The sequence below is a fragment of the Bacillus rossius genome, chromosome 11 (genome assembly GCF_032445375.1).
Source record: "Bacillus rossius redtenbacheri isolate Brsri chromosome 11, Brsri_v3, whole genome shotgun sequence".
NCBI classification, from domain to species: Eukaryota; Metazoa; Arthropoda; class Insecta; order Phasmatodea; family Bacillidae; genus Bacillus; species Bacillus rossius.
Genome location: NC_086338.1, coordinates 53,577,053 through 53,599,319, shown reverse-complemented (window position 1 = coordinate 53,599,319; position 22,267 = coordinate 53,577,053). Strand labels below are relative to the sequence as shown.

The window sequence follows — 22,267 nt, the reverse complement described above, 5'->3', positions numbered from 1 at the left end:
AAAACAACACAAAAACACAAAACATAAAACACAACACATAAAAAAACATCACATAAAATCACAACACATAAAAACACAAAACATAATAACATAAAACACAACGCAAAAACACAAAACATAAGAAACATAAAACAACACATAAGAACACAAAACATAAAACACATCACATAAAAACACAAAACATATAACACATAACATAAAAACACATAACATAAAAACACATCGAATAAAAACACATCACATAAAAACACATCACATAAAAACACATCACATAAAAACACATCACATAAAAACACATCACATAAAAACACATCACATAAAAACACATCACATAAAAACACATCACATAAAAACACAACACATAAAAACACAACACATAAAAACACAAAACATAAAAAACATAAAACAACACAAAAACACAAAACATAAAACACAACACATAAAAACACACAAAACATAAAACACAACACATAAAACACACAACACATAAAACACACAACACATAAAAACACACAACACATAAAACATGCAACACATAAAACACACAACACAAAACATAAATACACAAAACATAAAAAACTCAAAACGCATTACATAACACTAAAACAAAACACATACAACACTCACATACAACACAACACATACAACACAACACATACAACACAACACATAAAAACACAACACATAAAAACACAACACATAAAAACACATCACATAAAAACACATCACATAAAAACACATCACATAAAAACACATCACATAAAAACACATCACATAAAAACACAACACATAAAAACACAACACATAAAAACACAACACATAAAAACACAACACATAAAAACACAAAACATAAAAAACAACACAAAAACACAAAACATATAAAAACATAAAACACAAAAACACAAAACATAAAACACAAAACATAACAAATACAACACAACACATACAACACAACACATACAACACAACACATACAACACAACACATACAACACAACACATAAAAAACACATAAAAACACAACACACAAAAACACAACACATAAAAAACACAACACATAAAAACACATCACATAAAAAACACATCACATAAAAAACACATCACATAAAAAACACATCACATAAAAAACATCACATAAAAAACACATCACATAAAAACACATCACATAAAAACACATCACATAAAAACACATCACATAAAAACATCAAAAAAACACAACACATAAAAACATAAAACACAACAAAAAACACAAAACATAAAAAACATAAAACACAAAAACACAAAACATAAAACACACAAAACACAAAAACACAAAACATAAAACCTAAAACACAAAACATAAAAACACAAAACACATAAAATGCAAAACACACAACACAAAACACAAAATTCGAAACACAAAAAACACACTACAACACAAAACAAAACACACACCAGTCACACACCATATTCAACACCACAGCAAACACCACACATCATACATAAGACCACACACCACCACACACCAAATTTACTACATACACCCCACCACACAACACAACAGACAACACAAACACAAAACAACATAACACTAAAAACACCAAACGCCAAACACACAAAACATGCAACACATAAACATGCAACTCATAAAACACTCAACACACAAAGCACACAACACACAAAGCACACAACACACAAAACACACAACACACAAAATACACAACACATAAAACACACAACACATAAAACACACAACACATAAAACACACAACACATAAAACACACAACACATAAAACACACAACACATAAAACACACAACACATAAAACACACAACACATAAAACACACAACACATAAAACACACAACACATAAAACACAAAATGTAACACAAAATGTAACACAAAACACAAAAACAATACACACCAATACCAACACCACAGCAAATCCCACACATACATCACACACCACATCACACCACAACACCTACCACACCACACACCAAATTACATACACCCCACCACACATTAAATTCACTTCATACACCTCACCACACTACACAACAGACAACACAAAATGCAATACACAACACAAAATGCAATACACAACACTAAAAACCAACACACAAAACACTTAAAACATAAAACACACAAATAATACAACACACTTAAAACACAAAACACACAACACATAAAACACACACTACATCAAATACCACACACCACATCACACATCAGTCTACACACCACAAAACACTCACCACACCACACTCCAAATACACTACATACACCCAACAAAACTACACAACAGACAACACAAAACGCATTACACAACACTAAAAACACCAACACACAACACATACAACACTAAACACACAACACTAAACACATACAACACAAAACACATACAACACAAAACACATACAACATAAAACACATACAACATTAAACACATACAACATTAAACACATACAACATTAAACACATACAACATTAAACACATACAACACAAACACATATAACAGAAAACATACAACACCAAACACATACAATACAAAAACATATGACAGAAAACATACAACACCAAACATTTACAACACAAAAACATATAACACAATAAGATATAACACAAACCACAAACCACAATCACATAAAACATTAAACTCACAAATACAAAACACATTTACAACACAAAAAACGCAATACACGCAACACAAATAACACAACATGTAACACAAAACACACTTCGCAACACACTAAACATAACACACACCACATCACACACCACATCACATACCACATCCAACACCACAGCAAACACCTCTCACCACATCATACATCATTCCACACACCACACACATCACACCACAAAAAACTCACCACACCACACACCAAATTCACTACATACACCCCACCACACTACACTACACAACAGACAACACAAAACACATACAATACAACACATATACAACACAACACACATACAACACAACACAAAACATATACAGCACAAAACACATACAACACAACACAAAACACATACAACACAAAACACATACAACACAAACACATACAACACAAACACATACAACACAAACACATACAACACAAACACATACAACACAAAACACATAAAACACAAAACACAAAACACACAACACATAAAACACAAAATGAAAATCATTTCTAAAAATCACACTACAAAACACACAACACAAAACACACCAATGCCTTCACCACAGAAAATACCACACATCACATCGCACACCACATTACACCACAAAACACTCATAACACCCATAATACCACACACCAAATTCACTACAAACACCTCACCACACTACACAACAGACAACACAAAACACATTACACAACACAAAACACCCCAACAAACAAAACACATAAAACATACAACAAAAAACACACAACACAAGAGACATAACACATACCACACAAAAAATAAAACATCACAAAACACAACACAAAACACACATCATACAACACAAAACACACATCACACAACACAAAACACACACCACAAACCACACACCACAAATCATACCACACACGACACCACATACCTTACCACACAATACACACACCACATCTAACAAAAATACCACACACCACACCATACATCAAACACCAACACCAACACCACATCTAAAAACACACCACATCTAACAACACACCACATCACACCACAACAAACACCACATCACACCACACTCCGCACACTACAATATCACACCACTCCGCACACTACAATATCACACCACACTCCGAACACTACAATATCACACCACACTCCACACACAAAATCACACCACATTCCATTCACCACAAAACTCACAGACAACACACAACACAAAACACACAACACAAAACACAAAAACACATAACATAAAACAGAAAAATCATATAAAATGCAAAAAACACAACACGAAACACAAAACACACACCACACAACAATATCACACCTCACTCCGCACACCACAATATCACACCACACTCCGCACACATCACACCACATTCCATTCACCATAAAACACACACAAAACACACCACAACACCTAAAACACACAACACACACAAAACACAAAACACAAAACACCAAACATACAACACAAAACACAAAAACACAACACACACCAAAACTCACGTCACCTTATACTCACCACACTACACACATCACACAAAACAACACACACTAAACAACAACACATGCAAAACAAAAACACAAAACACACAACACTAACAAAAACAAAACAATAAACACAAACACTAAACACTCAACGCAACTGCACGGGCGGAACATGACCACCAAAGAAACTGCGGGGTTGAGAAATACCAACTTCGAAATTTAAGTTTCGAATTTGAGGGAAACATAAAATATTTCTTAAAAGTAATAACATAAATAAAAAATTATAATATTTACGAACATCCTTAGGTAAGAATTTATGTAATTGTGTCTTCACGTAGTGGCGTATTGATTAGAACGGCAAAATCTTATATACTTTGGAATAATTTTTGCTCAAATTAAATTATTTTTTTATCAATGAAATAAGCATGTGCTCGTGTGCAATTATTATTTTTTTCTGCAATAGAAACTGACGTTAAAATTTTCAGTACTAATTTGCTGCTATGCATGATTTTAATATTTGTAGGTAACAAAAGATAAAATCATTTTATGGTAGTAATGTTTTTGGTTGTTACGTAGTGGAAAAAAAAAATTACATTAAACGTAATGCGGTTAGTGTTCCTAACAACATAGTTCCTTGCTTCGTGCGCATGTCCACACGCCACTTCCGGTGGCGCTGCGAGCGACATCCGCTCGGAGTCTCTCAGACACTCGACACGCGCTGGTCCCGTCAATGCTCAAGCAACAGGATTTCACGAGGGAAGGTTTGCGGGTGAAAGGTGTGAGCAATTTATTGTTTGTCTCGTATATATTTCGTTGACGTGGATGCCGCGTTTAAAGTACAAAACCTGATACACTCAAGATTTCTGTACGTGTGTTATTTTAAAGTAGAACGTTTGTTCAATAGGCTGCTGATGACCGTGGCCGGAACTACTTCCCTCTGAGGCGCTTCTCTTGAGGCTTATTCGTTCACACGGGCCGCCGAGAGGTTGGCATCAGGGGCGCCACGTGGTGACGGCTCATTCATGCGACCGCGTGGCGAGACACAGCACCAAGTAGCCCGTGAGCAAGGTTGCCTTAATGCCCTGCCCCCCTCCCCCCTCTCTTTCCGGGCCGGACACACGAAAAAAAAAAATTTCCTTGCCTGAAAATACATCACGTAAGCCTAAGATTTTGTAAACAATCGAATGTAAGCAGGCTTCTGTTTTTTTTTTTTTTTACTTTTTTACTTATTACAAATCATAAACAGGTCACCGTGGACTTTAAATAATTACTTATATCAATTGTGTGTCGTGCTGCGCCGCCCCCAGCTACTTGGCGCCCTGGACGGTTGCCTGGTTCGCCTGTGTGGACGCGCCGGCCCTGCCCCCCCCCCCCCCCCCCCCGTCTACCTCACCACCGCGGCTTGAAGGGAAACCATTGCCGTTATGTTTTATTCATCGTGGAGTGGGCTCGGCCTACGGGAAGGGATGGGAAGGGGAGGGGGGAGGTGGTACCTCTTCGGGACAAGAAGGTTCATGTGGAAGGTCACATCGCTACGGACCCCGCGTTGCGTCGGTTTCCGATTTCTTGACAACTTCATCGTGCACCCCCCTCGCACCCCCTTCCCCCCACCCCTCCAACACCTTCTTTCACCTTCACCCCTCCGCCTGCTCCATAGACCTCAGCAGCTTCCGATGCAATTCGATCATTCTCCGGAGAGAGTGGTCTCGTGTCAGGGTCGTGCAAGGGGTGAGGGGGAGGTATCCAGCTGTGATGTAATCATGGGCGTAGCCGGGGGGGGGGGGGGGGCGTTTAGGGGTTAAACCCCCCTCCCCCTTAGCACCAAATCTTTAATTAATTTCTTATTCATCACTCAAACAAATTTCATATTAAAATTACTAAAATTTTTACCATTACAATATTTTAATTTAAGTACCGAAAACTGCTAAAATAGCACTATATTACACCTTAAAATCCAAATTTTCCCGGGGGGGGGACCCCCGGCCCCCCCCCCCCCCCCGCTTTAATACGGGGGGGCCCCATGCTTCTGAACACCCCCCATACACAAATCTTGGCTACGCTACTGGATGTAATGTTCAATCCTAATCTGATTCGTGCTCGGAGCCCCTGGCGATGTATCTGTGCCTGAAGGTGCCTCCGCCCCGTTTATTCTATCGTAGATCTACTTTCGGAGGACATCGCCTCCATCTGACTTACAACTAGAGATGACAGTTCAAAATAAAAAAGTATTTGTGGAAATATTTTTACTGTAACTCAACGGAAAAAGTTTCTGCTAAATCGGAAAATTTTCCAACGAGTTATACTTTCACAGAAACATATAAATAAATTTTATCAGCAGTTTTATACAAAAGTAACCAAATTAAATGAGTCATTAGGTAGTAAAGAAAGATAAAATGTACACTCCACAGTTCTATGCCTAACTTTATATTCAACTTTTTTTTTTTTTTTTACCTGTTCTCTACAAAATATCTGAACGAATTCGATGTTGTGTCTACGAAGGGAGTTACGATTTTTTTTCCCCCTCCAACCCTTGTTTATTCTACACCTTGTAACAATGATTGGTCATATAAAAAAATATTTCAGACGAAAACTGTAGATAATTTAAGGTTTTACAATTAAACAGAACGGATTTAACGGTGTACACGGTAAGTAATTTATGACTTTTTTTTAAAATTCTACAACTTTATTTTTTAACCACCCTGGAACAATGGTTCGTAATTTTTTTTTTTAATTTTCATACAAAAGTTTTAGATAAAAAAAAATTAAGATTTACAAACAATTTGAACGGATTTGATAGCGTACCTACTAATGTAGTTATATATATATTTTTTAAATTCTACCCTGTAATTTTTCAACCCCTTGCAGCAATGGTTAGACTAATCAAAATAAAATATTCTATAAACTAAATCCATAACACTTCCATAAAGACATTAATCACGAGAGAATTGTTGGTGTAATAATAAAATATTAAATCTAAAAAAAAAAGGGGGGGGGGAGAGAGTTTTTTCAGTTCTCCTCAGAAATGTGTAACATGCTAACCTTGGTAACAAGCAAATTCATGTGTTCACATGTTGCAAAAAACACTATATAAATCTAAACTCGTAAACGAAATTTAACGTAGAATTCTTCAAAATAATGTCGAGCCTGATAAATTCACGCCAATTGATTTTTTAACTACATTCATTGACGCTGATCACACGTAGTTTCCGCACCCGCCGCTAGAATTCGTTGCAGGAGCTGCTACCTCACTATTCAATCATTCGATTTTCAGAACGATAAGATTAAACTGTATAATAAAAAGGTTCCAATAAAATAAAATAATAAATCACGGCTAAGAACCTGATTTTCTACAAGGAATTTCATAAAAATACCGCCTATCTTGTTAAAAATTCATCAAACAGTTAATGCCATGAAGTTTACCTTTGGCTTTGTGAACTTTTACATTTGGCTTTGTGAACTTTCAGTTTGCGCCGCCAGCCACAGAAAGCAATACAGTGGGCACGTATTTTTCGTTATGTTCAGGAAATTATTCCCACAAAATGCCGTCTAAGGTGAGCTGAAGTATTACACATCAAACGGTTTTATTTTCATTTTTTTTTATAATAAGTGTGTCCACAGTGAAACATCTAGGACGACGGCTGCTTGTCGGAGATGAAGATATGTCAGCGGACCATGCCTACAGACTCCGCTTCTAAGGATACAGCCTGTCGGAGAAGTATCAAGACGCGTCGTGAGACGTTGAGACACGAGACGGGGACCGAAATGGATGGAAGACCACCGATGGGAGATAAATTGGACCACCCGCCGGAATCTATTCAATCCCGCGCCATGACAGCGCAATTATTATTTTTTTTCACACCCTCTCACCGCTTGTTTCGTCGACATCCTCGTTGAGAGAATATCACGACACTTCACCCCGTCTGCATCGAGTGTGACGCGAAGTTTCGCAGGATACCCGAGTGTAGGACACATTTTTAAGGATAGATTTCCTGCTACAGAACTACACTACCAAGAATTTTAAATCATTTTTATTTTACCAAACAAAAAACATTTAAGTCAGTCGGTAGTCCGTCTCCTAGAGAGGGTAAACAACCCCATTTTTCAAATAAGTAAAATAATATATATTTTTAAGTTAACTATTAGTGTAGTTAAGCATAATATACATAATATTCCCTTATGAATTGTACTTTACTTTATTTTTTTTAAAAATAATATTTAAACGTAAGTGTAAACCGACAACGTTGGGTACCACCGAAAATGTAAAAAGAACAAACAAAAAAAACAAACTAATACAACACTTAAATTTCTTACTTTTTACGTATATTTAACTAAAAATACGCAAGACAAAGTTAACATTATTCGCTTGTCAACCTTTGTGATCGCTGTCACTGGTTTTCTGTGGGAAAAACAAAATGTTATCACACTAAAAATATCTACAAATTCCAATATTTACTACGTCGCCATCTGATGTTTCGCGCTCAAAGGAACTGTATGACATCACGCACAAGCTTACATTGATTCACATGAACATTTTATTCCACATCGGCCTTGACAATCGGATGAGAGATCTCGAATCCCTCTCTTATGGTTTACACACTTGCTCGTTTGCTCAACACGTTCAGCTGCATGCATTTTTTTTCCCCGCGGTCCACGAGTCCATACATGCGTCCATACGTGTCAGCGACACGTTGCGTGCCATGCGTCGTCGTTGGGTTGCGGACATGCTTAGCTGACGTGCCTCAGCGCACTCGCATCGTGTGACGTCACGCGTCCTTAAAGAGTTAGCATTCATGCAGTCGATATTCACACACACACACACACATGCACCAGGACCTTGCAAGGGCGTGACAAGCGTAGAGCGCATGAATCGCTCGGCGATAGTTACACGGAAGCGCGGTTACTCGCATGTTTTAGCTGTGTTCGGGGGTCTTTGCGTTTCACGAGTGCGTACATGCGTCCAGACATGTCACCGACACGCTGCGTGCCATGCGTCCTCGTAGAACAAAGCCCCCAGCTAAATGCTTCCACTGCATTGCTTCTCGTGAGGTCATGCTTCGCGAACATGCTCTGCGTACGCAGGTACTTACCCCCACCACTCATGCATGGAGTTCACTCACTCATTCACTCTCTCTACGCCTGTAGCTTGGATACAGCGTTTGTGCAACTTTTTTTAAAAATAAAAGTTTTATTTAATTTTATATTTTAATTTTAATTTAATTTAAAGAATAATTCGCTGTGGTACCCATAATTGACTGCGTTTGATTTATGTTCATTTATGCGGCGTTCTATTGCTCTCAGCATCATATATGCACGTCTGTATCTCTATGATAACACCTGATACTCGCATTATCCTCACCATATAGAATCCTGGAAAAGTAAAAAAAAAAAAAAAAATTATATTCGTCTTGTACCGGGTAAAGTAAAACATTTATGTTCGTCTTGTTACGGAATTCAATAATGCTAACGTAAACATTTACAGTAGGCTAATTTTTTTGACGTCACGTCTAATAAATCGATGAACGCCGGCTGCACGCACGAAAAAGTGTCCCGTTACGCACATTGTCCCGTTACGCTCATTGTACGCTTGCGCCGCATCTATCTCTCTTCCACTCGATTGGAACAACCATCGATTTGACTTTTTCGAGACACATTAAACTTGAAACACTCCCATTCGTTTCCTACTTTTCCTATCATCGTCCTATCCTTAACAGAATAACACAGATTGGAAGAAGTTAAACAGCAAACATGTATAAAATTAATGGTTAATATAATCTCTTCGTTAAAGTAATAAACATATTTTAATTAATGAGTGCAAATAAAAGTAAATTTATCAATTAAATTGTAGATTTAATTTCACTCCTTTGTATCTATACAAAATAGTGTTAATTCAATAAAAATGATTCAATTTTATTCATAAAAGTATGCAATCATTTCATCAATGTTTTGTTATGAAGTTGTCACGTTAAACTATCGGCCGTAAACCGACTTTACAGTCAACCAATTTTTTTGCTTTCGAATTTGATGTGTAAACATTTCAGCTCTCGGTATACGGCATTTGGTAGAAGTAATGGAACGGCAGTGAAATGATCGGAAATGCGTAATCACGGTGTTGCATCTGCCCGGAAGTCTCATAAATCTTGAAAATAGGTCGGACCCACGTATAAATATGTTTTTTTTGTTTATTACCAAGATTAACACAATAACCTACAATTAAACATACATTTATTTTTATTCTGTTTTTTGACGCAAGTCAATCATAGATTTTTTTCTTTTCGATTGAAATTAATTTGCATGTTTTTATTACTTATGTCTTACGTAATGGTCTTTTTTTTTCAGGAAAACTACTGTGCTTTCTGTATTGTGCTATTTTTAATAATTTTTTTCTTCCCGTCATTGGTGGTATGTGAGTAAATTTTCGCACGGAATTGAATACCACAATGAAGCCACTACACACTTGCTTATACCGTGCGGAAGAACAGCATCGTAGTTGTTCCGAAACTACCCGAAGCGCATCAAATGTATTGACTGAGAAAAACTGTAGGGATATAAATAATATATATATTTACCTAACAAACTGGGTTGGGTTGGGTTGTTGGGGTTAGGTTCGTTTCAGTTAGGTAAAGTTATTATCATCTTGTTAACAGAATTATAGTCGAGTTTTAAAACGGGGAAACGGCTTTTACATTTTTACCACACACGGCATAAAATTAAAGAATTAAATTTTGAGTCATTGTTTCATATTATAAGTTTATTTTCAACGTGAGAACATATGAATTGGCTCGTTAACCAAGGTTAGATGTTACACATGTCTGGCGAGTAATGAGTGTTGTAACTTTTTTTTTGTGACCTGGGATAACATGGGTTATCTTTGTAAATGAAATGTAATATTTGTAATTCAATGAATTCTTGTCTTATAAAGAGATGAAGAGTACGCCTTGATTCACAAAATAGCAAATTTCCAAGATAGCCTAAAAGGAATTGAATGTTATGAAATAATTATGACCACGCCCCTTTAAGTTTATAATTACTTGCCCCTTAGGAGTGAAATTTCGTAACGATATCATAGCCTTTACTTAAATCCAGATTACGGCCTACCTCTGATCCAAATTTCATCTAAAACTGCTTCAGTAATAGAACGTTATTGATTAATGCACATTTAATCATTCCAATTACGTTTGTTCTTCACGGAAGCAGGATATTTGCATGGCTTGCATCCAGAATGTGTAGGCAAATCATGCTTAGTACATAGGACGTTATTTAAATTTAATTTATTCGTATTTAACTCAAGGATAATGTAAAGAAAACCTTATTTTACCATTGCCCTTTCTCTGAGGCAGTTCTAAAAACTACAGCGCTTTGAGGGAATCTACATTACGCAATGGCGTCGCACACAACCGATTTTTTTTAACTGCCGCACAAATAAAAAAATATATATCTAGAGTCTTCTAGGGTACCTACCTGAAATCGATATTTATGTTAAAAAAAAATCTCAGCAGACCAAATTGGGTGTACGGATAAGCAATTACATTTTAAAAATTTAAAAATTCTATTTTTAACGTTTACTATAAAACAAATAACTTCTCTTACAGTAAAAAAAAATGCAAATGGCCTTGAATAGTTCTGAAACACACACTTTTTAATAAGACTTCAACCCATTATAAACTTGCGTCTAAAATATGACTACAGAAAATATTTAAAAAAAACACTAAGCATTACGGCAACCTGTTAAAATAATAGACATCAAAAATTAATTAATTAAGCCCAGGAGGAAACAAGTACATGCTTTTTTATTCAAGTCATTTGAACTTTCGTGTGTGCAAAAAAATGTTTATTTTAAAAAAACCGTTTAACAGGACCGGAAAATGGCGGCATTTCTTTGCTGACCATTACGTTCAAGTCTCATTTCCGGGGGAATTTTAAATACACTCCACGACGGTGGCGTATCGAAACCAAGACCAAAAACCGTGTCGATTTTCTCTTCAGTGTACTTGTAAAATCACAAATAACAGACACGGTCAAGAAAAACACTAGTGCCCCGGGAAGGGGCGGGGGGGGGGGGGGGAACGTAGATGAAATGGCCGGCCAACACTTAACTTTCGAGTCCGTGCTTCTAGAAGTTTTCTTCTTCCGGGTGTTTGCTTGGCAGGGCAGCACACTGATGTAGCACCGACTGCACCCAGTTCTGTAGGACGCCAAGTCAACGCTCTCGTCGATTCTGAAGGCTCGTCACTTCGGGGTAAAAAAAAATAACTCCGTCCAGTTTACCATCCCGAAACGTAATGCACACCTATATTCGCGGAGCAGCGAACACGTCATCCGCGGCGGCCATTGGCTATCTGTCAACTCAACCCTCGCCCCTCCTCTCACCAACCCTCCAACGAGAAGCCTAAGATGCACATCAAGTTCTGTCCCTGCCCGAACACGCCCGAATATTACCCTTCGGGCAACCTCGGGTTTATTTATATATATATTTATATTTCTCTGTTTATTTTAATGTAGCTATACTAACCTAACTAACCGACCACTTTTAATATTTGAATTCATTTTTCCTGCGCAAAAATAAAACAAATCCCGAGGTTGGTCGAAGGTGAATATTCGGGCGTGTTCGGGCAGGGACAGAACTTGATGTGCATCTTAGGCTTCCCACCCTCCAACACGCCAACGTACGGAAGCACACGTGAGCACACGTGACCAAATTGACGTCAGCGCACACGGCAAGAAAATATTTCAAACCGCCCTTTTTTATAATAACACGTGCCTATAACTCAGGTAGCCAAGTAATTAATAAGTAATAAAAGCCTCTAGTTAAAATTATGTGTGAAAAATATTTTAAGCATACTAAATACAACACGATTTGTAACAAACCACAAAGTGTTCGTAGCTTTCGAATCACGTGAGGTATTGCCAACTTAACTTCCTTTTCTTAGCCTGTTTCCAGATAAATCGCTACATATAAAAAAACATAACTTAATATAAAAATTAACTGAGCTAAAAGGGCAAAAAATATATAAATTATAAGAGCTTAAATACTAACGTAACTAGAAATAAATAATTTAACGTTAAAACTAAAACTTCTATTTAATTAGGAAAAGTATTTCATGTTCTCGCTAAAATACAATGAAAGTCTTTTTGTATTTTATTTAGTTAAATATCGTTGTATATACAGTTATTTAGGTTAATTTGTTCAAAAAAGCTTTCGTATGATGGTTCAGGAAAATCTTTTCCCCACGATTTGTTTTAGAATGTTATCTGGACGAGAGAAGAGTTTTTTTACGGGGAAAACCGTTACAAGAAAAAAACGAAAGAGGCAGATTGTTTTGTTGTGTTTTTGTGGTTAGCGGTAGGTTAGGTAAGGCCTGTAACATAAACATCACATTCGGCAAAATTCGCTTTTCAGACTTCAATACCACGTCTTATATAAATCGGGATACCAGTCTGAAAGTTTAAATAAAATATAACGATGGATTTTTAAACGTTATAAAAATAAACCGGGCTTGACATATTAAGTGTTACAGATTTGGTATACTTATAAGTCTGCACGAGTATTAGGCAAGTTTCTAGAACGATCGTATTCGGTTGCCTCATATAATTTGACAGCTGATATTTGACACACGCGTTAGCCAAACTGAACGAGATAAAATAAATTTTGCACATAAAAATAAAGAACTACACAAACCACGTTTGAAAGGTTAAAAATAAAATGTATTGGTAAAACTGCGAGAAAATAAATTACGAAATAAATTGTACCAAAAATTAAAATGTCGGGGCACACAGCGAATTTATACGATCGTAATTGCAAGAAACGGCGATTAGAGAAAGAACAGCTTGTGATATTCACCGGTGCAGACTCTGAAAGTCAAGATGGCGGACGTCACCTTGCCTAGCTTTGAACTTCCCATTTACACGACGTACTCAAGTTAAAAAAAAATTTGTGGCTTCGTACCGATACAGTCTAAACTATTTTTGACGTGACAACGTCTAATAAACCGATGAACGCCGGCTGCACGCACGAAAAATTGTTCCGTTACGCTGTGTCCCGTTACGCTCATTGTATGCTTGCGCCGCATCTATCTCTCTTCCACTCGACTGTTTATAAAGTGAAGTGAAAAGTTAATGTGGTTTTCATTGCTTATTACAACAACAATTTCGGCAATAAAGGTTAATTATTCTTGCATTTTAAAAATCTGATTACTAGTAGCTATAATTTCAAGTATTTATTCTTTTATAATTAAAATAAAAATGATTCAATTTTATTCATAAAAGTATGCAATCATTTCATCAATGTTTTGTTATGACGTCACGTTAAACTATCGTAAACCAACTTTACAGACAACCATTTTTTTTTTTAATTTTTAGTAGTGTAGTTATTGCTAGTATTGACGAAGTTTGGTCATAAAAAAAGTGATTTTGAGTTACTCTTAAATGGAAAAAAAAGGGGGGGGGGGGGGGAACTAGTCAAATGGTGCTTGAGTTTTTGAAGTTATTATTCTTTAGGCGCGTTATGAAAAAAAAAGTGAGTGTTTTTTTACGATGCTTGCGCACCTGCAAAGAAAATTTTCACAGGAAGACGGTGGACCTCACGTGTACGAAAATAATAAAAAAATCTTAATTTATTGTGAATATTGGTGATAGAAATAGTGTTTATAAACTTTTTCAAGTGTATTTTACTGTATGTACGTTTAATTTGTGCATATTATAAATTATTACATTATAAATAATAAAATTTAATAAATTATTTATTGCTTTTCATTATTAATTAAAATTCGTCTCGATTATTTTACCAAATTAAATAATTACTTTTATACACATGTTTTGTTGTATTATTCAATACTGAGTATTTATTTACTTAATTTTTGTTATAGTAAAATAAAAAATAGTTAAGTGTCTCTAAACCAGAAGGAAATTTTAACTTGTAACGCGCTATCCCCACAGCGAAACTGCGCGAGAGACTTGCAGTTTGTTCCGCAATGCACCGCGGAGGGGCGCTGGAATTTAAGGCTCCTCCATTACGCGAGCGTAGGCCAGTCAACAAGAGGCTCGTAACAATTTCGCTTTGCGCCTCTCCTTCAACGCCTTCCCCTGCGCTTCCTCCCCTACATTATTTCCCTTCTTTATCCCTTATTCGTCGTTCCTGCTTATTTATTATTTTAAAAGAAAATAAATAAATTTAATAAATTCAAAAATTTAATTTAAGTTATATAATAACGCCTAAATTCGGAGAAAAACTGAGTCAAACCAATTTTTAGCCCTTTTCTCTAAAAACTTCGTCAGATTTCAAGAAATAAAAATCACCATTCGATTCAGCATCTTCGAATTACCCTTATTTCCAGTGTTCAGGTCTGCTGGTAAAAAGTGCTTACTTTGCCTCTTATTACGAGTCGTTTGGTTATTGTCCCACATCAAAGTACGCTCAGTGCGCATTGCGTGCACAGTCTCGTTCAATAATAAAACTAATGAAATTTTAATATTAAAAAGTACATTAATACAAGATATAATATTTATATTTGTGCACCTAACAGCTAAAGTAGGTAACCTAACCTAAACAACCATCCACACTATTGTTTTTAATAAACCCAACCTAACATAACTACTCTTTAAAATTGTAAATTAATCGTAAACTACTAGTAGTACCTGTAGTACAAATTACAATTAGCAAACTAATTATTTTCCGTAAAAAAATTCCACACAAATGAAGTCTTTTTCCTGCACTTATCCATTCCTTATTTCACTATAAAGATACTAACTACAAAGCATGACAGCCCGCAACAATGTACATGGTGGTAATTAATACACGGCCAGGACGAACTGCAGTGAATGTTGAACTGATTGATACTGGCTGTATCAGGCGGGCATGAGAGTAACAGAGGTAGAGAATTACCGGGCGTGATGAACAATGTATCAGAAACACCGATAATTTTTTACGCTGGTGATGACGGCACGGAGGATGTGTACCCTGTAACGAGAATGCTGATACCTTGTCGCTTCCTGGGACCGCTACTGCTCTGATACTAAAGTATCAGATACTTGTAACTAGGTACATTACTGTATCAGTATCAGGTAAGAACAGATACCGAAAATTGCTGTAACAACCTATCTCTAATGTAAACAAAAGTAATTCATCAAAGCTAACCTCCAAACAATAAAATACTCGTAAGTAGAATTTATTAATTTGTTTTACCACAATTTTAGAAAACAACTCTTAGACTCTTGCGAATTTTAGATAAGTTTAAATTATTTTAACTGTTGGTTATCTATGATATATATATATATATATATATATATATATATATATATATATATATATATATATATATATATATATATATATATATAATACTTTTATTATAGTTATGTTATGTTAGGTTAGCTACATTAAAACACTTTAAAACACTATGGACGGTTAGTTAGGTTAGTATAGCTACATTAAAATAAACAGAGAAATATAAATATTAATAAATAAAACCGAGGTTGGCCGAAGGTAAATGGTTCGGGTGTAATCGGGAATGGCAGAATTTTATGTGCGTCTTGATTTACCGTTCGTGAATGCCTAATTAATTAAAATGGTCGATTAGGTCAGGTCAGTTACATTATTAATACTTTCAAACTAAGCAGACATTAAAAATAATATAAATTAATTTTAATGGTTGTTTAGTTTTAAAGTATTTATAATGTAGCTGACCTGACCTAACAAACCGGGACAAAGGATGAACGGTAGGAACTCACGTAATTTTTTTACTTATTACTTGCGCAACAAATAAAACATTAAAATTTGAAACGTTAAAAACTCAGATACGTTAGAGGCGGGTACATTCCTTTGCCATTAGTAGAAAATGATGTAGTCGTTCTACCTACGTCGCGAAAATAAAAAATCATACTCGTCTCGTAAACAAGAAACAATGGTGGCCGCCTGAATTCACAGGTATTGTGATGAAAATCTGAAAATTCGATATCTCCTAAAGTATTTGGAATTTCTTATCTCCGCCGGTTTTAATGTAAAGAGGAAGTGAAAGAGCATATAATAAAAGTAATTTCAGATTTTTAGAATTATTTTTCGCAAATACCGCTACTCTACATGTTCAAAATTTAAAAATTCCATATCTCCTAAAGTATTTGGAATTTCTTATCTCCGCCGGTTGATTTGAAAAGAGGAAGTGAAAGAGCATAGAATGAAAGTATTTTCGGATTTTTAGCATTTTTTTTGGCATCTACCGCGATTGTAAATATTTACCTTTATTAAAACCACTCTAAAATAGTAAAGATGTTTGGTTAGTTTAAGTTAGCTACATTATATTGGTAATTCCTAACCAATTGTTCAAACAATATATCAGAATTTTTAATGTTTTTACCTAACGTAACTGATCCTTTTCACAATGTCACAGTATTTGTTATATGTAACCTATCCTCACCACTTGTATCAACACCCCTCTTAAACAATGATTGTAAACCATGTCAAGAAGAAAAAAAATTCCGTTTGGAGTTTCCAATTAATTTTTTTTACAGAAAATTGGCTATCCTTTAGAATTACTTGAATAAGTCTCGCACCCCTGACATTTAGATAGTGACGAAATATATTTGATTAAGCCTTACACCAAAGCTTTTTTCGAGACTTAATGAGCGGTTTAGCGGGCAGCTTCAACCTGTTAATTTTGTGTTACAGTGATGCGCGTGGATCTTAAAATTTCACTCATCATTTTTTCATAACGTGCCTAAAAAAGTATAACTTCAAAAAAGTATTAAAAAAAATACCTACCGCCGAGTTTTTAACCACGGCCCTTCAGCAAATTGACCGCGCAGTATAACCACTGCTCTGACAGAAGGTTATGAGGAAAATGTGTATTATATTTGATGTAATACCAAAATAATGTGTTTTTTTTATACCTTGGAATTTACTCTTTACTATGACTATTTTAGTTTACCAAAATAAATTCCATGGTAATCACTATCATAAAGTTTCATTTGACACACCAATACGTTTGGTATGTCCCCTAATGAGGTTTTATGTTCATACACATGGATCTGCCATCTTCCTGTGAAAATGTCGTCACATGGTGCGCGCACAGCTTCAACCTGTTAATTTTGTGTTGCGCGTGCATCTTAAAATTTCACTCTCATCATTTTTTCATAACACGCCTAAAGAAGTATAACTTCAAAAAAATCATTTTGGAATTTTTATTATAATTTTTGCAGAAAAGTCGCTCTCTATTAAAAATTTACAGAGTCTTATTTTGGTAACTTAATTGTCGCTACAATTAATTTGGGTTACTTACATAAACTCATAATGATTTTACTCTTGGTGAGTTTTGTACATGAATAATAAAAAAACTAGAAAAGCATAACACATTGATATTGCCCTACCTTGAATAAAATTAAGTTCAATCTTTGTTTTAATCATTTTTATGTTGAATACTTGCAATTTAAAAAAAGAATGCTGTTTAATTTTTAAAATTGAAGTAGTGTAACAGTGCAAAATAAGGAGCTGGGCAAACCGGGAAAAGTCAGGGAATTTCATTTTAGATTTTGTGTGGCCACCTTGTATATATGATAAGTTGTTTCAAGTACAAGAATATCTAGTGATTTTTTTGTATGTACATGTCACAATAAAACAGCAAATTAATTATATATATACAAACAAATGTTTCTTCTAATCTGCCATTATCTGAAGCCACCATTGGTTAAGTGACGAGTGTAGGCAGTTAGTAATCTCCACATGTTAAAAAGAAGGAAAAAAAATGTTGAAGAAATGTACCAAACACAATTTACAAAATTACTTGTTTATAATTTTTTTTAAATTAGTGGTGGCAGTCTTATGGGTGGGTAAATTAGGGTTCTCTCACCCTCATATCATAACTGCCCTAGAAATGAAATAAACTAGAGGGACAGCAAAAAGTAATCTTATCTCAGGCCACACCAGACATTTAGAATTGGTTCAATTTTGTTACTATTATTTTTCAAAATTTGGATCCCCCAAATAACTGGAATGTTTTATATCACCCAAAACACAATGGTCATCTGCTCCTTTTAAAATTCAAAGCTGGGTCTCCTCATGATATAATAGAAACAGAGGCTAAATAAGAGGTAATGGATGTAAAGGAGCTAGCTATTGTGTTAGTTGTGACAGCCTGGTGCTGAGCTGGTTGGGAGGAAAGTGGTGTGTGTGGCAGTGTTCAACCTGGGGGAGTACCGGCGGCAGGTGACCACGGCCTACAAGAACCACGAGTTCTTCCGCCCGGACAACCACGAGGCGATGGCCATCCGGACGCAGTGCGCCATCGACGCCATGAAGGACGTGTGCAACTGGCTGGAGAACGGTGGCGGGGAGGTCGCTGTGAGTGCTCGCTGCCCGCCCGCTCACTCACGTTTGTGGTCCCATGGGCATCGCAAGGATATATTTTTTGGGGGGGACTGCAATTGATTTAGTTGTTGAGGAATATCCATCCCCTGGAGAAAAAAAATCGGGCGGTCCGGGGATCCTCCCCCGTGAAAATTTGGGGTTTGAAGGTGCAAAAAGGTGGTTTAAGGCATTTTTCTTTCCTATATATTCTAATTATAGTTGGTTGCGATATATAATTTATTTTTTTATAAAAAATATTTTCAGAGAACAAATTTGTAAAAACACAGTGCTCACATTACCACGATTGGACTTAATGCACCATGCGCAACATATGGGTTATATCACAGAAATCATATTTTTAATATAACTACGAAGCTAAACACATTATTGGAGGGGATGAAATTGAAGACTTTTATTATTGGGGGGGACGTGTCCCCCCCCCCGTCCCCCCCGATTGCGACGCCCATGGTGGTCCCACTGCCTTGAAGCTTCGCTGATGCCTCGGTTATGTATGATTACGATAGCGCAGGCTCTCAAAGTAAAGAGACACAAAGATACCAGGACGCAACAAAATTCACTCAAAATATCAATCACGTCATTCATCCAGATTTCCAGAGCAACATAATACAAAGAAATCGGGCAAAGTGCAACAAAATTCACTTCAATTATCAAATCACATCCTTCATCCAGACTTCAAAAGCAACAAGACACGCAAACTAGGCTATAAAAAAACAAAATTTACTCCAATCAATCACATCCTTCATCCAGATGTTCATAGCAACATAACACAAAGAAATCAGAAAAAAATGCAACAAAATTCTCACAAATTATCAATCATATCATTCATCCAGACTTCAAGAGCAAGACACAAAGAAACCAGATCCTGTGTCTGCCCCTGCACACACCTGTTGAAGGCACTATTTTTTGGAAATTTGAGTGGACATTTGTTTTTTTTACACATGTCTCCAAAAATCTGTAATTTGTCATTACACATAATTTTAATATCTTGTTGGTGTTCCTCCTATTTCTGTTAAATTATATAACAATTATTGACATTCAAAAAATGGCTTCACTTAGGTACAGTATGTGTATATTTTTGTCATGATTTATTGTTCAAAGGCAGCCTCTATTAGCGTTATTCAGGCTATACCAAAGGGATGGAGAAAAAAATTAATTTTACTGACTCTTTTTATGTTACTGACTTTGGTATGTTAATCACAAACACTTATTTATTTTCTATGGTCCATATAATTTTGCCATAGACATGCTTATTCAAAATATAAAATTATTTAATTGTAAATTGTATAGTGTATCAGAGACAAAATTATACTATTTTGGCAAAATAAGTATTAAGGAAAATTTCAGTGTGTTATGTTTTAGATAATACATCTTACATTATGAAAAATTAAAATTTATAAACATTTAAACAAGTACACCAAACTACTACTAAGTGATCACTGTTGTGAGTAGTTAAGTAACACCAGTATTTATTGGCAGGTGTTTGATGCCACTAATTCGACCGCCGACCGCAGGCTCCTGATCCACGACATCGTCGTGAACCAGATGGGGTTCAAGCTGTTCTTCGTGGAGTCGGTGTGCGACGACCCCCAGATCATCGAGCAGAACATCAGGGTGAGTGCCGCGTCGTGCGGGGGTGGTTGTTCAAGGCGACGGATAAGCACAGGCAAAATTATGTGATGAATAGCGATAACACCAGAATGCAGGGCCGGCGCGTCCATATAGGCGGACTAGGCAACCGCCCAGGGCGCCAAGTAGCTGGGGGCGGCGCAGCACGACACATAACAGCTGATATAATATGTTCAACGATTATTGAAACTAGATAAAAATGGATTTTTGTAACAGTTTGGAATGTTTAATTATATTGATGTAAGTAGTTATTTAAAGTCCACGGTGACCTGTTTATGATTTGTAATAATTAAAAAAGTAAAAAAAAACACAAGCCTGCTTACATTTGATTGTTGACAAAATCTTAGGCTTACGTGATGTATTTTGAGGCAAGGAAAATTTTTTTTTTGGGGTGTCCGGCCGGGGGGGGGGGGGGGGGAATAAAGTTTTTCGCCTAGGGCGGCAATTTACCTTGCACCGGCCCTGCCAGAATGCACAGCACAACACAAAATGCAGCCCTTCGTTTACTTCATTTGTCTGTTCAAATATAGAATTGATACACTGCATAACACCTACATGCCAGTTAATACACCATACAGCACAGAAATGCTAGTTATATCATGGAATTAAGCAGCATTTAACCAAAACTTATTTCAAATTAATTTAATTTGTTTTATTGTGCATCTCTTATTGAATCACTTTTAAACCACAAATGGTTGCCAATTTATTTTTCTTGTTCTGAAAATATCTGTGTTAGAGCAATTCATTAGTACAAATGTAGCATACAAATAACTTGTTTTGGTGATGTAAGTATTACAAAACATATTCATAAAAATAAAAACAATAATACCAAATTCTTCTGTTTTAAAAAACAAAATTGAACCAAAAATATAACCATAAAGGTCCGAGCAGCTAACACTTTAAATAGAAACCCACATCTGTTAATTTACTGTAGGTATTCTGAATTTAAAAAGTTTAACATTAATCATTTGTTGTATTATCTTATTTATGCTGTCATAGTGTTTTACTGACGTGAATTCCAGTTTTCATCAGGAAAAAAACTTCAGATTTTATTTTATGGAAATAAGTTATTGTTAGATAGTATCGTATAATTTATGGTCATTAAACAAGCGTATCATTTCTGAAGTAAAACATTTTACTGCCAGTAGAGTAATATCGGAATCACTGGA

General features: G+C 35.8%; 1 protein-coding gene across 12 annotated transcripts in view; it reads left to right on the top strand.

Moving 5' to 3' along the window:
• LOC134537000 (6-phosphofructo-2-kinase/fructose-2,6-bisphosphatase 1) overlaps positions 1–22,267 on the top strand; it is a 172,912-nt gene that overhangs the window by 119,425 nt on the left and 31,220 nt on the right. For 10 of the 12 annotated variants that reach the window (XM_063377144.1, XM_063377146.1, XM_063377145.1 and 7 more), the window contains exons 3-4: positions 19,282–19,445; positions 20,949–21,083. In XM_063377144.1, coding sequence (XP_063233214.1) covers positions 19,282–19,445; positions 20,949–21,083 — 299 coding nt within the window. Of the gene's footprint in view, positions 1–16,522; positions 16,832–19,281; positions 19,446–20,948; positions 21,084–22,267 lie in introns of those variants that run through there. The other 2 variants (XM_063377153.1, XM_063377154.1) reach the window with 2 other exon arrangements.